The sequence below is a fragment of the Pseudochaenichthys georgianus genome, chromosome 5, assembly GCF_902827115.2.
Source record: "Pseudochaenichthys georgianus chromosome 5, fPseGeo1.2, whole genome shotgun sequence".
NCBI classification, from domain to species: domain Eukaryota; kingdom Metazoa; phylum Chordata; class Actinopteri; order Perciformes; family Channichthyidae; genus Pseudochaenichthys; species Pseudochaenichthys georgianus.
In genome coordinates, this window is record NC_047507.1 from 21,812,643 (window position 1) to 21,828,493 (window position 15,851).

A 15,851-nucleotide genomic window follows, 5' to 3' on the forward strand; every position below is an offset into this window, starting at 1 on the left:
AAAAACCACCTACTCTGTGACAAACCAAATACCCAAATATTCAGCAGCGAACTATAACAACATGTTGTGTAGTCGAGGATATTTTGTCACAGTGCAATTGCTTGTAAGCAATCCTCCTGGTAATCTCGCTCCAAAGGAAAAGTCAGAGCACTTGGTTGTTTTAGCCCTGAAGGTGTAAAAACCATAGACTGAAAAACATGTAAAAACTGGTAAACGGGTGAAGACACTGAGTTGCTCCAGGACAACATGAGGCAGATGTTTGCCAACATGAGGGCTTAAACCAATATCCTGCTGCTGGAGAGAAACAAACTACATTACCTATGGTTTCTCTGCCAACATCATTATACTATCTCCTGTTGCAGAAACATTGTACAGTAGAGGAGGAAGTGTTGAGCTCTTGTAAGTCAAACATTTTAAGTCAAGTATAATTAATATTCACTTAGAGCTGCGTTACTTCGGTTGATTTGTGGTTTGAAATGGTTATGGGAAACATGTTATGTTTACCAACCAAATTGACATCAACCAAAGAGGTGGTATGTTAAAGTTCATCCATAAAATGACCATTTTGTAATCAATAGTTTTTCTCTCAGTGACAGTGAATGCATGAATCAAATAATGGATGAAAGTCCCGATTTAAAAAAAAAAGAAAGTTGCTTAAACCTTACTATATAGTACTCCCCCAACAACACTTAATTACAGGGGTCAGTAGCCTGCCTACTGTTTAGGCAGAAGTCTTTCAAACAAAACATGGGTAACTCAAATGCCAATGTTGGGGAATTATGACTGATGTTCCGAAGGTTGTCTTCGACTGCCACAGTCTAGTCTGTATTTGAATGAAAAAAGAAACGCTATTAAATTCCAAAACATAACTTGAAATGCCACGGAAAAAAGTATTTAGCATTTTAGATAATAAATATTGAGAAGTCACATGGTGCATGCAGGGGCGCCGCCAGGGATTTTGGGCCCCATGAAAAGATATCACATTGGTTACTTAAACATTTTTTTCTTAATGTTCTAAAATTCTTTGGGCCCCTGTCAGTCACGGGTCCTTAGAATCGTCCTAACTTTTCACCCCCTTACGGCTGGTTGCATGTCCTAAACAATATTCATGTCATTATGCTCTTCTCTAAAGGACCCTCATGTGCAGATGTTCCCACTCGGAGACTCATTAGACTATCACTGCCGGCACACAATGATCTGCTGCCCACGTTATCTGCACAAAATGATGAAAACACCGCAAACTCATTATTTGGAGAAAGCACACAAAAAAGCATATCTCAATTTGCCAGTATATGTGAAGATTTACAAATTCTCAGAGGACTATTATTCCCATGTTGTCAAGCTCCATTCATCACCTCAACAAGGTCTCTATGTTCTCACACACACACGTTATCTGAATTATCTGAAATTGATGCCTCTTGAACTGCATATTTATTTTTACTCTTTTATACACTGATTGTCATGGAAAACAGCTTTCTTTGGAAACGGGAAATTCAATTTTTCTGTGAAGCGTACATTTCATTGTTTGAGGTGAATGAAAGTCTGACAGCCTGGTGAACATTGAATAAGCAGTATTACAGAGATTATAACCAAAAAGAGACATTCACTTTTTTGATTATACCTGTTATCTTTCTTCATGAAACACATCGATATGCAACTGCTGAAGGGTACAATAGGAAATGCAAAAATTAAAGAGGTCCATTAAAGTCCATTTCCAGGTCTTCTCAACGGCATTTTTGAAAATAAAAGTTAGATGAAGCTTTTTCTGGCTGCTGATAGAGCTGCAAAAAATCTAATAAATTGCCTCAAGTAAGTCACCATGGCTAACACAACTGAAACTGACTAAATTGCGAGAGGCTGAGGTAATGTTTGCAGCAGGTAGAAGCAAGAAGAATGTCCGGACTAAAAATAATGAATATCTCCTGCTCCTGTGAGTCCCAGTGTTATAGGGGTGCAACGTGAAATATGTTTTTAAGGAAAGATAACAAAACAATGATTAATTAAAATATTAATCCGAAAAAGTCCCTGCATGAAACCACCGAGTCATTATCCTTTATCATTAGAGTCAATATTTCCCTCACTGAGTGTCAACAAAACTCAGGAATGTACACCCGTGTGACATACTGCTTAGCTTATAGGCAATAAGGTTTACATCATATATTTTTTGTATTGACAGCTACCACCTTTTTAACAGTAGTTATGACTCCCCTTGACAAAATGTATTCCTTTGAGAAAACATTCAAAAACAGTTAATTAGATAAACCAACATCTTCACTTTTAGATTTTTTTTTTTTATTGCGATCAAGGTTCCCCCCCCCCCTCTGTTCTCTAAGACATGTAGATATGTGCGATTTAAGAATCCAATTCTACAAACAGTAGAACAACAGTTAAATAACACAACAAGCAAATGCTATGCTAACGGCCTCTCATTTACAGATACATTTATACAAACATGAGCCAGCGCCTTACAACAAAAATCGCAAGATGTAAAATCCTGAAAACAGCGAGACTACACAACAAAAAACACCTTTCATCAGTTACAATATTTCATTCCTCTGTGGCTCATTGAATCATTAAACTTATCAAAAGACTCTGGGGCGTAGGCACAACATTTTAACATGCCATACAACATGAACAAACTAAATAGAAATGCTCCTCTCACTCTCTGTGTTAACTAGCTTTAACCTTTTTATAAAAACAGTCCTTCATTAGACTCCAGGTTTACTCTAATGTTTTCTTGTTTGTTTCCAGAGCACATCATCTGACAGGACAATGGGCCCAAAACTGGAGCTGATTATCTCAGGGACTTCACACATTGTCATCTCGTTTTTTGTGATAATAGCAACTTTCCAATCTTCTGGCATATAAAAATACATACTATATGATTCCTAGATTCAAAATATACCCTTACAGAAACAAGTCCCCTTTCATCTCCTCCACTGACCCACAGCAGCTCAAATCAGAAACATATCAGCCAGATATCTCTATCTCAACTGCATGCAGAAAACCTCTCCATCATACAGAGGAAATTAGTGGAAGGGAAATGATGCATTAAGCATAGCTTTTGTTGTTGTGTACGTCTGCAGCTACCATGGAATCAGATGGACAGCGGTGCAGATCAGCCAGCTCCAAGCTAGGTTTCTAAAAATGTGTTATGGAGCAATCTGTTGTTGCTCTGTTTTTTCCCCCTCATTTTCTCTCAATGCACTTAGTTGTCTAACTGCTGCCTCCACTTCTCAATAGCTTTTAAGGACAATAGTTCCCTCCTGGTCTAAATTGAGTGCCATTTAAAGGCTAACTGACCTTTCCACTAATATGATGTATTTACTGCCATGGATGACAGGTGCTGTGATTAGTGACAGTAATTGTAGTGAGAAAGTGCATGGAGATTTAGGCTTTGGGGGTCTGTAGGGTTTTTGTTGTTGTTTATTGACGATACATGATGGTGAGTCGTCACAGGCAGAAGAGGCGAGAGCCCTCTCTCCCCTCCTCCACCTCGCCAAGGGGGATGCGGGGGAGCAAGGCCGACCGGGTCAGACCCCAGAAGCGAGGCGGAGACAAGTGCTTCTTGATGGCGGTGAACCTCCAACCCATGTGAGACCCACAGGTGCGACACTGAGCAATGGTCCAGGCGTAGCTGAGAGCAAAGAAGAGCACAATATTTATTAGAGACAAGATATATAACATTATTATATTACTTATACCTTATTAAAAAGTACAGAACCAATGAACATTTGACACAAGATGTCGTCTAATTCCCTGGAAAGTAAGTCTTCAGTGTGTGCTCCGGAGGTTTAAGTTTGCTCGTAACACCTGTGGCATTTTAGACGCAAATGGCTTACAAACTTGATGTTAAACCGGCCTTGTAGAGTAAAACTACTCATGCATCAGTCCGCACAGTGAAACTCAAACAGTGGGCAAAACTATTTTTTTAATTAAGGGGGTTTAAATTGTAATGTTTTAGTATTTAAAAGAGTTAATAGTGTGGCTCGTTTGAGCAGTCACGGCTGATCCTCAAGCATCAAGATGTCCTTAGAAAATTCTGAAACAGCGTTGAGAGAGACACAGTTACAAAGAAAGGGGCTAATGTTGCACAAAATGATGTATAAGATGTGCAAATGGCATGCTAATGTTTGGCAGTGCAGTCAGAGGTGTGTTTCCATTTTGTCTTTGCAATGGGAATTACATTTTTTTTTTTTTTTTTTAAATTGGTCCCTGAGTAATGATTGTTAAAACATGTATTTTCTGTGAAATATCCCTTTAAAAAGGACTTTTTTTCCCATTCATTAAATGCAACCCATTATGCACAATTCATACTTGCACTTACTTAGTATGTGTCATTCAGAAACAATCATTTAGACACTAATAAATACCTACAACTGAAAGCTGTATCTATATATTTTATTCATTGAAAATACTTAATGCTGTCTTCTAATGTTTTTTTCTAAATGCAATAAGAAACCTATGGCAAAGTGTACCATGATTTCAAAAACTCCCTTACAAACCAAACAACTAAATGTAGCAGACATTTCTGCAGCACTTGATCTACACAACGTTAAATACTACACAATTCAGTTCAGTTTTATTCTTTAAGCATAAATCGAATATCTCACTGTCAATATTATTGACGCAAGTTCACAGTATCTTCTCAGATTAGTGTATGGTGTGTGTTTTATGATGAGAAAAAAAGAGCCTGGAGGATATATCTTTCCCCTGCTGCTCTCTACACAAGACTGGCATCATACAATGAACTCAGGTCACTAAAAAGTGATGTCCTATTGATAAGAAATTACACTTTTGATATTGATGCAACACTGAAAGGCCAAAGGCTTCTGATTTAAGACAATGTATTCACTTTATGTCACCACACAGTTAGGGAAATATGGAATTAAAGCTTATTTGAGACCCCCAGTGCAATGGGTCAGAGGTTTGTCTCACATATATGAAAATGCATTTTAAAAGCACTGAAAGGCACAGTGAGAGGTCTGATTAAGTCCATTCACTGTGCGTTAGGTGTTACATTATTAGAGAGTCCGAGGGAGGAGTGTGAGCTTAATGCCATGAGTGTTGCAAAGTTACCCTGGAAACCAGCTGTGCAGCGTGGATGGCCGGCCCACCAGGTTGAGGTTGTTGGTTTTGTAGACGGTCAACGTTTCATGGACGTAACCGTGAGGGTTGACGTATGCAGCCATGGGGCCGTTCAGAGACAAGCTGCAGAGAATATTTCATCAGTGATTTTGACGCAAAAACACCCGAATGAACCTTTAGATGAAGGAATGAAACAGCCAGAAGCTGATTAGAGACTCCATAAAAAAGAAATAAATGGAACCAAACCTCCTTAAAATAAATCATGCATTTAAAGTGTTTTAATTATGAAAATACTAAACTAAACTAAAAGCTAAGACTTGAGATTTGAAAATGTTGTTTTCAGCATTCAACAAGGTGATTATTTAATCTTACAGGTACTTGTCAAGATTAAAACCACATGAAAAGACACATTTGCAGTCACTTTATTATGCAGCATTTTACTGCACTTCACTTCTGGTTTGGTCCCTAATTGAAAATGCATTAGCTAGGTATGCAGTTCTGTTAGTCTCTATACTTAGAAATCATATTAAACACATAATCATTCATTTACTCTGATTATCTGGATGTGCTCAGACAAAACAGTTAATGCACTCTTCTTATAAACGTAGAGCTAGGGCCTGGACAGCTTCATCGGCGTTAGAGCCACTGTGTTTGACTCTTGGACAAACACATTAACCATAACACGTCATAGACAGTTAAGAAATTACATTACATAACAGTGTGTGAGTGTTGGTGCACAAATCAGAGTGTGAAGGACCAATTATGTTTTTGTAACTCCAATCTTAAATGCAACTTTTATGTGCAGTTATTATTGTGTTGAAGGTAAAAACAAAACAGAAAAAATAAATTCAGGCTGCTAGTTTTCTCTCTTTAAATGTGTCAACCGTCTCTTAAAAGCATTTGATAGATGAATACAACATGCACAAGATGTCCTCACCTGAAGATCTCAGTCTTCGTGGTGATTTCTGTGTCCTGGCACTGCTTACAGCACAGTGATGTGCACTGAGGAGGAGAGATAATGAAGTGTCAAAAGTCACTGTTCTCACTGACGATGCTATAATAATCCATCCTTTATGCTTCCACAAGAACCAAGAGCTGGCTGACACAAAGTCAGGTATAAATTGTGTGTCCAGTAAGAGTGTAAAGAGAAAAGGAGGATATTACCCGCAATCAGACGTCATGGAAAGAGCAGATAATAAGCAGGCACTTTAAAGAAGCAATTGAAACGTCCGGCGACAGCTTTACAACAGTACTTAGTGCTTCCTGTCTTTATAACATTAAAATGCACATTGACCTAAAGCTAAAGGGATTAGGGCTGCAATGATTAATCGATTGGTAGATTTAATTAATGATTATGATGCTGAATTATTCCTTCGAAATCTGCAGTGAGACAATATTTCTACATTTATTTCAGGTATCTGACAAAATTGAGTTTTATTTGAAATCACCAAATATATTTTATGTAGGTAAATCATTATACAAAAAGGGCAGAAAGTGCTGTTTTCAGCACATCAAAAACTAAAATTGGTTTGTGATCTTCTTTTTAAATTGTTGTTTAGTCATCTTAATCTGGTAATAGCTTGCTTGGTGACATGATGACACTTTTATTACAGGTATTAGAAAACATGTAGGTCCTGGTGCTGAGGAAATAAGCACGAGATCTTAAATATACATTAACGTTGTTCTGCTGTGTGAATGACATGATGATATGTTTGGTTAGTTAAAATCACCATGCTCAAAGTGACAAACAGATCATGTATACTGCTTGTTTCTTAGAGATCTGTTCTGTTACTAGTGATTCAAATAATCTTTACTTACTCTAAATTGTTTATGAACAGTTTACATTGTGATGGCCAAGTTTAGACTGAAATATCGCAGCAAAACATCCCCTGACAGGCATAGTTGATATACCAAAGAACACCAGAGGAAAAAGGGAAAGAAGTACAGTAGGAACAGCCAATCTTATCACACAGTGAGGGACAGGATGGCTGCACAGCCAGAGGAGGAAGGGGCAGTAGTGAGGGGTTGGTGGTGACCCTTCCTTACCCGGTCCATGATGTCCAGCTCACAGCGAAGTCTCTGGATGGCACTGCCGATCTTCAGCAGTTGGAGCCGCAGAGCGTCGTCTATGGGCAGACAGGCCGCTACTCTGTAGGAAAAGTCTGACACAAACCAGACAGAAAGGCAGAGACAGGGATGAAAGGAAGGAAAGGACAGGAGCACAAAAACGCAAACAAAGAGACGTACGTGCGCATGTGCGAACGCGTCTGCTATCCATCTGTAACACATAGAACAGAGGCTGACCTACGGCGTTCGTAGGGAGGGAGTCATCCTTCAGGTTCTCGTCCCATTCATGGAGCTGTTTCTTCACTCTGTTCATGAGCGAATCCTGTGCGGTGGTACACAGGAGGTAGAGAGAACATGGTTTACATTCACTCCTATATTATGTTTATCTATGGAGGAAATTCCAGTGCACACGGGCCGCAGTACTCACAGAGTCGTAGAGTGCGTAGACCCAGGGTGGCCATGGCGTCAGGCTGGCACAGTGAAACTTCCTCTGTGAGGAACAACAGACGACACATTACCCAACTTTATCTTCATTTGACAGTTTCCCTCTGCTCTCCACATTGTTAATACACGTAATGGTTAAAAGTATGTGGACTTTCAAACATCACACCCACGACAATGTTCCTGTGTCAAGAGTTACATGTTGAAAATCCCAGGCTTCCACAGGTTAAAAGCCCAAAACTATTTAAAGAGGCCCTTTTATGCTTTATTGGGTCTCCCTTTAAGTGTTATTCCCTGTGGTTATGTAGGTTTGTGTGAATGTAAATAGTCTGCAAAGGCTAAAATCCCCCCTCCCTCTGTAATGCCTCCATTGTAGTCCTTTGCTGACTTCAGTTACATTAGTGACATCACTACGTAATATGTGTACTTCTATTGGCTGGTGCTACAACACATTGTACATGATAGGCTAAGGGGTGGGATATCTCTAAGAGGTTGACCAATCACAACAGAGTCGGTCAGCTAACCAATCAGAGCAGACTGGGCTCTGGTTTCAGACAGAGGGTGAAAAGAGGTGCACCAGCACAGGCAGTTTGAGAAAAATAAAGAGCTTTTTGAACATTAAAGCAAGTAAATATCTCACAGTAGAAGCTTCAAATACAAATCTGAACCTGAAATGTGCATGATAAGGCTCCTTTAAATATTATCAGTTGGTGTAACCCAGAGTTGCCCAGTACGTCGACCGCTGGTAGTCATTCATAAAAAAAAAAATCCAGCTCCATTAAAATAGACAAAACAGGTTTTGATCCCTCCCTGCCACTTAATTCAGGAGTTTACTTGATTGACAGAAAAAGCGACCTATCGCTTTCCAGTCTGTTAAATGCAAAGCGATACAAAATCAGTCAAGTGCCGGGAAAACTCAAATTAAGTTAAAGAGACAAACAAGAGACAAACAACAAAATGAGTGCGGGACCGAGCAAAAAGCTAAAGACATACCACTTCCACCCAGAATGGGAGGAAGAATATTTGTTTGTGATGTCACATTCAAAGGTTATTTGCCTTATTTGTAAAGCAAGCGTCACTCTGCCAAAGAAAGGTAACGTGGAGAGGCATTATCAGAGTGTTCACAAGGCATATGACAGCGACTTCCCTCCGAGTAGCGAGTTGAGAAAGAGAAAGGTCATGTATTATTGCTACAAAAACATTATCTTGCAGTCTTAGTGTCGCCAACTCGTTTCTAACATGCAAAAAGACAAACAAATGCGTCTATGATCGGTGTATTTTTGATCTTTCCAATCGAGATGAGATCTCTCTCTCCCCCGTCTGTGTGCGAGGGGGCGGGGCCGTTTACACACGCAGCTGCTACAAGCAGCAACACACGGAGGAGATGGCGGAGAGAAGCTCTCCAATGTGTGGTTAAATGTTACCCGTCTTGAGGTGGACAATGCTCCTTGCCAAGAGTGTTTAGCATGTGACGGCCCGTCCACACAGCGGCGTGCGTCACTTTTAGCCGAAATGCATCGTGGGAAGCGACGTGGAGCGTAGCTGGCGTGGCTCGCTGCAAAAGTTGAGCAATGTTCAACTTTTGACGCCTCGGCAGAGGCGTCAGCCAATCGAATCACATGCCAGTACAAGCTCTAGCCAATCAAACCGCTGCTTGTGTGTCAGGGGCGGGAGATTCATGTGATTGGTTGTTGGTTGAGTTTCAGACACGCCCGCCGGCAAGCGTCAGCGCACGCCGCTGTGTGGACGGGCCGTAAGGGCGGTAACACGAGCAATTTGTCGAAACATTTAGCAAAAGTGCACCACATTCAGACGGAGGAATGCACCGGGTTCCACTGTCTTTCTAGTAGCTCTGTAGCTCCATCCACGAGTAACTTTTCCACGTCAGGTGTTATGTATGCTAGCAGCACCACACGGAGCTAACTACATTATACAAACATGGGTTAATGATTAGAGGTAACAGAGTTACTCTTTATTTTGTTAAAGTTTCAGCTATTCTGTTTACAGTTCTGTCATCAGATTATTTAATACGATTTGTTAAAACACTGTTGTTTCTTTTGATGTGAAATATTATTTATTTTATTTAAATAAAAAGCAATGTTAATTTTGTTCACAATTTGTTAAGTTAATTTAATAATATATGTATTTTTGAATCAAGTATTCATCTTTATTGTCTTCATTGTTAGTTTCCACATGCCTAAAACAACCTCAAGCTAAATCTAAAAGTTGATAAATAAATAAGAGCATTTGAGAAATTGTGCAAGGCATACAGTAATAGTCCGAATAGTCGATTAATCGTTTCATTAATCGATTATCAAATTAGTCGTTTGTTGCAGCCCTATTGTAGTTATCCCATGTATAAATAAAACGTGTTATTCAGCAACCCTTGCAATTTGGGATTTTATTTTTGGTTGGTAGACCTCGGTGAGCTGGTCATTTCAAAAGTAGCTCACCAGCCAAAAAAGTGTGGGCACCCCTGGTGTAACCAGAGCTGTCATGGCCCATTTCCATTTCCTTATGATGGAGAATGAAGTTATTGTAAAGTATGTAATGGCAAAAGAATCTGCATGTTACTGCGGCACATGTGTACTGCAAGTGTTTTTGTGTCTGACCTGCTGGTAGTTATTCCACCAGCGCTGGGCCTGCTTGCAGGTCTGAGTCGGGGGTTTGCAGGAGGGGTGCATGTTGAGCCTGGTGAGGGGTGCAATCTGCACGGCAGAGAGGGGATCTGGAAGGATTCGTTCTGGAAGGATCTGTACTCTGGCTTGTCTGATCCTGATGTAATATACAAGGGAGACAAAAACATAAGTTAGGGAAAGAAAGATAAGCAGGGAGAGAAATGTGAAAGAGAGCAACAGATGGCGAGTGAAACAAAGCAGATGAATAGCAGAAGAATAAACAAATGGTGTGATGGCTAAATGCTATCAGGTGTATGACAGGATGTTTGTAACGGGTAGATGATCATAAAAAGGTGCCGGCGTCTGTACAATTTCTCTGTCAGCCATAAGAAATACTTCACCAAACACACACTGTGGAGCTCAGACAAACAAACGTTCACTAAGCAACATCACAAGAGAAACAAAATAAAAATCTTCAGGTGTAACCATGTACAAGAATAAATCCATACAACATCATTCACTTCAATCATTTCTTTCTTATGTATGAACAACAGCAAATAAATCCACAACACTGCCACAATATGATGGCAGTAGAAAGGTATTTTTAAATGTTTGTTTTTTGCTTTTTATTCAGGGATCCAACATCCAAAGGTTGCACATTCAGAAATGTTTGAGAGGCATGACAGAGAGGTAGAGAAGGCTATGTACAGAACACAGAGCGCAGAACAGCAGATCCCCTGTAAGTGGGCAATAACTTCAATTCTATGGTTGCTGGGGTCACAACACAAGGTCAACAGGATTATGGCAATCGATGTATGCTCATTACACAACAGCAACTAAAGACAGAGGGAAATATGTCTGTATGGAGATCAAGTTTAATGGACTTTAAAGCTCAATGATTTCCTGAACGGTGGAGGATGTAAGTAATCATGATATATAGCACAACCACAGTGGTTTAATATGCAGCTTTTCTCCATAGATGCTTCCGTTGTTTACTGTACCCTCCAACAAGAGGACTCAACTTAAAAACCACACAGATGATTACAAATAAACTATACCCTCTCGAGAGCATGAAGCAGGATAACTCAACAAACAGAATGAACCCTTCCTCAACAAGTCACAACGAATTATTATTGTACAAAAAACGGAATCTTTAAATGTAAAGAAGTAACTCCACAAACAAATAGTTTAAATGTTATTCTCTTTACTTTTTGAAGATGACTGTGAATAGTTAGTCTGCCCTCTAGCTGTGTGAACTATAAGAGCACCAACTGAGTCGCATTGAAAAAAGTCCCGACTTTGGTGTGTAAATACGCATCACGTACAGTATGTAAGAAACTGAAACTTCAAAGTTAATCTTAATTGTTTTTATAGAACAAATTAAGAGATTGAATATTTTCAATTTGAAGAAATGAATGTAGAGGCACACTCATATACGTAGATGATCCACTGATTTGGAGTCCTAGTCTAAACTGCTGCTGGTTTTCTGTCTTATAATATGTTTCATAGCAGATGATAACATTCAGCTTATATTCCTGTTTAAATCAGTCCATGCCTCGATGATGAATACCTGCAGGGCTCAGATTCCTGCAGACAGCCACAGGCTCACAACATGAAGACCACAACATAATGTTAACATTTTTATTTATCTATTCAAGCTCTCATTAAAATGTGCACATGTATTTAGTCCTAACCTTTGCTGCAATGGTTTAAGACGCAATTAAACTTACCCGTCTGCTTGAGTTCTTATCTCATGGACCTTAAACCTCTGCCTTCCCACAGCTTTCACTTTCACAGTTTCAATGCCATACTCCTGCTCTTCTCGGTATGCATAGATTTCAGCTGTCGTCCCAAACTCTGCGTCCGGCTCACCTGCATCGCTGCTGAAACAGATACCAAATAAACCTTTTACAATGACACTCCAAGAATATTTTTAAAAGGATACCCGAGTCATTAAGTGTTTTACTTCTATGAGATTGAGGTTCTTAGACAGTTAAGCTAAATAGTTCTCCTCATATGCAGTGGCGACTCGTCATTAGTTTATTTAGCAGAAAGTAATTCAAATAATAATTCAAAAAATATACAAAATAAATATATCTTAAAATATATTTTAAGATCATGTTTAGTCATCTAATTTGTCTGTACATTGCTGTTTTAGTCTGCGTTCTTGTAATTAGTGTCTACAGTGTGCCTATTGAGCCGTGTAAAGCGATGTGGGGCAAGCCCCTCTCTCTGCTGTCAAAATGAATGGGTGCTGTGAAAACTACACTGCGCATGCTCAGAGTATTTTTCTATTCAATGTGTGCGGCAAAAAAAATCACCAGTGGGGCAAAGTGTTGGAACCCCCACCAAAACGTCATCTCATAATTCAGAGCTGATTGGCTGTAAGTACGTGTGCCGCGAAAAGTGTAGTTGTGAAGAGGAGACGAGAGAGAGCAGCTTATAGCAATTAAAATCAGTAAAACAGAAAGAAAATGAATGAAGTTGACCATCTACTTCAGCTTTGGTAAGTTCATTTTATGTCATATGTTGTTGATCTTCTATGTTTTGCCTATAGGCTATTGCTCTGCTGGATCGATTGATATTGTGACCTCTGTGATGAGTGTCTGTGTTTTCCTTATATTTACAGTCTATGGTGTTTTAATGCTGAAGCATTACAGGTGTTGTTATTGTTAAGTATTGCTTTGTGATGGTGCCCTTTACTCCATGTATTAAGGTGCATTACAATATGACATCCCCACGCTGTGTACGTAAATGTATGTGCTGACAGTGTTGCTCCGTGTTCTTCATTCGCGGCTTCCGACAGTATGTCATTTGACACTCCCCCTCTCTCTTTGTCGGATATTGGGTAGCCTACAGCTATTTTTTAACGTGTTTAAAAAACCACCAGAAGCTTATATATACACATCTAAGTTGTTCGTGCCCCACCAGTTTTGTACATATAAAAACACCACTGCTCATATGTAATAAACCCTTCATATGAAACGCCATACTAAGAAAGGCTCTCTATTTATCAGACATTGGTTTCCAATAGCTACATAGTTATTTGTATTGTCACTAAACTAGTTGCAGATAACTTCCAGTTTTAAGCTGAAATGGAGCTAACAATCGGTATCAAAGTGCCACATGTTCATGTAATGGCTTACTGGTAGATGCAGACATTGCAAAACATTGACTGGGCAAAATAAGAAAGCTATTTAAAACTAAGGTTATATGAAAAACATGGTATATTGATTTAAATGTAACATCAGAGGAAATGTTCATTACTGGCCGGGACATTTCATTTTAAAGCCTTATCTGCCAATAGTGCAGTGTGTACTTCTACTGACCTGTGTGAGAGCACTGCAAAGGTGCGGTCTCTCTGGATGATGCTCCGCATCATGCTGACCTCCTGCGGCCTGAAGAGCTGCAGAGGCAGCGTCTGGCCGGGCACCAGCATCACAGCCGTGTGAGGCAGCACAGGGATGGTCTGACAGCTGTCCTCATCGTGGACCGTACGGCCGTGGAACTCCTCCATGTCTGAGCCCAGGTACTGCCAGCACAACAAACAGTCAACACCACCAGACCACAACAGCTGCTACTAACTTACTTCTGAATGATCAATTAGTAATTGATGTTAAAAAATCTCCATTTGGGTCATTATCTGTAGAAATAAAAGTGGCATGACTCACAGAATGTGATGTGGGAAGACTGGGATCAAAGTTGATGGTGGTGTGCTTCTCTGTCCTCTCACTGTCTCGTTCTTCAGTCTCCATGTCATCTTCTATGTCATCTCCCTCCTCCTCTTCCTCATTATCTGTCATAGCACACAAGCACAGTGGTGAGTCTAGTGTGCAGCTGCAACTTTAGATTAGATCTACTTTATTGTGCACCTGAATGGATATGTGTCTACACACCATTAAAACATACAATAGTGCAAATGGGCATGGAGGAGCGGTAAATTATACAATTAAGGAAGGACATTTGATAGAAAAGCAATCGTTCCCTCATCATTTTCAGTGTAATGCCTTTATGGCTTAAGTAATAAAATACCTCTTATATAGATTGTTAGCTATGTTTGTGTTTAGCCTTGTTGATTGCAACACTGTCAAATATATCGTAAATTGTTTGTGTGGCTTGCAAATCACTAACACATTTGGAGAGCTTATTTTTGCTCGTTATCCTCTTAATAAGCCACGCTGATGGTAAAACGAAACAAAGTGTGAGGTCTATAAAATGAGTCAGTGAGGGTGTGATGTGTGACGGTGGCCTGTTGAGGAAGAGTTAGCTCGCAGTTAGCAGCACGGGGAGACGGACGCTGCCCCGATGAGACCCGGCAGGTAACCCTGTCCCCCGCTGAGGGGCACCGTTACCTGGTAAAAGCTGCAGCTGGTTCCCCATAATGTCGTTAAGGTTGTCTTCTTCTGCAGCCCTCTCGTCAGCCATATCGCTGTGTTTACAATGCTGAGTCTTCTTCTTCTTCGATGTACAACATTAAGGAGAAGCTCGAGCGCCCCCTCGCGATGTGTGACGTTCCTTAAAACTGGGTGCAACTATCAGGCTCCTTTTTATTGAAAAAGCCTAATGAAAGAAACAGTTGCTTAGTATATAAAACAACTACACAAGCCAGAATATATCACAGCGGAAAGTAACTATGTGCATATATTCAAGTATTGCATTTAATTACAATGTTGAGGTTCTAATACTTACAAGTACGACTACTTATCAGACAGTTTTTGATACTCTGAAAATGTAACATTTGAGGTTCAAGATGTAAAATATGTATCATGGGTAATAATACTTCAAGATAAACTGTATTAATCCCTTGGTGACGTTTAAAAGCCAGCCAACTGCGTAATTAGTCAAATTAAAAAAACATGAATGCATCACTATTTATAATCCAATAATATTACATACACTATTTTTCCGTTGTGCACGATGGGTACTTGTTGTGCTGAAGAACAGGGGGCTGATGAAGGCTAATATTTGTATACTAGTGTTATTCATAGTTGTCTTATTTTATATATAGAACTTTAACTTGTAGCACAACATTTATACCTTTCGGTATGATTAATTTAGATGAGTATTACTCTGAGTACCTTGTTCTAGATCTCCTTGATCTTGTCATGATTGCCAGTTCTGATATTTAACCGGGGCTGCAGTAGAATAGTCCAAAGATCAGCTCCTAAATTCTAACCCTATCGTCTATTCCTTGACCTCTGAGTGAAACGTCACGGGGTTAAGGGATAGTGGACAGGAGAATTCAAAAGGATTTAGGAGAAGAGACTGCGGTACTTTAGAGAATCCGAATGCACTTTCACTATCCGACGTGTTTATGATGCGCCAGCGGACGTCATGAATGTGCGTCTGCTGCTGCTGTGGGGGAACTATGGAAACTACAGTTTTCTATACAGCGGACTACAACATGGATGTTTAATAAGAACGAGGGACTACTGTAAACTCATCTAGAGACTCTACACCGTGCTCTGATGCTGTTGCTTTGCTTTATGAACGTGGACAACAGAGAAACATATTCTTCATGACCAAAGTTGGAATTGAAATAAAAAAGGAAAGTGAAACTTATGCTAGTCAGAGTCGTCACCCTCTCCCTCCGGTCCACATTAATACCAATGATCCCAATACGTATGATTGTATGAA

The 15,851-nt window shown here is 39.8% G+C and overlaps 1 protein-coding gene across 3 annotated transcripts; it reads right to left on the reverse strand.

The window, feature by feature from the left end:
* Window positions 1-1,418: 1,418 nt before the first annotated feature.
* crbn (cereblon) lies at window positions 1,419-15,487 on the reverse strand. Of its 3 annotated transcripts, none has more exons than XM_034083457.2 (12): window positions 15,293-15,487; window positions 14,567-14,774; window positions 13,886-14,010; window positions 13,544-13,746; window positions 11,945-12,094; window positions 10,209-10,371; window positions 7,583-7,645; window positions 7,393-7,477; window positions 7,135-7,250; window positions 6,026-6,090; window positions 5,080-5,211; window positions 1,419-3,637 (listed from the first exon to the last, which is right to left on the reverse strand). In XM_034083457.2, the coding sequence occupies exons 2-12, from the start codon at window positions 14,637-14,639 to the stop codon at window positions 3,454-3,456; spliced, it is 1,359 nt and encodes a 452-aa protein (XP_033939348.1). In that variant the 5' UTR covers window positions 14,640-14,774; window positions 15,293-15,487; the 3' UTR covers window positions 1,419-3,453. The 3 variants fall into 3 exon arrangements, with proteins under 3 accessions (XP_033939348.1, XP_033939346.1, XP_033939347.1); XM_034083455.2 differs by having other exon boundaries at window positions 11,945-12,097; XM_034083456.1 differs by lacking the exon at window positions 15,293-15,487 and adding an exon at window positions 15,111-15,168 and having other exon boundaries at window positions 11,945-12,097.
* Window positions 15,488-15,851: the final 364 nt, after the last annotated feature.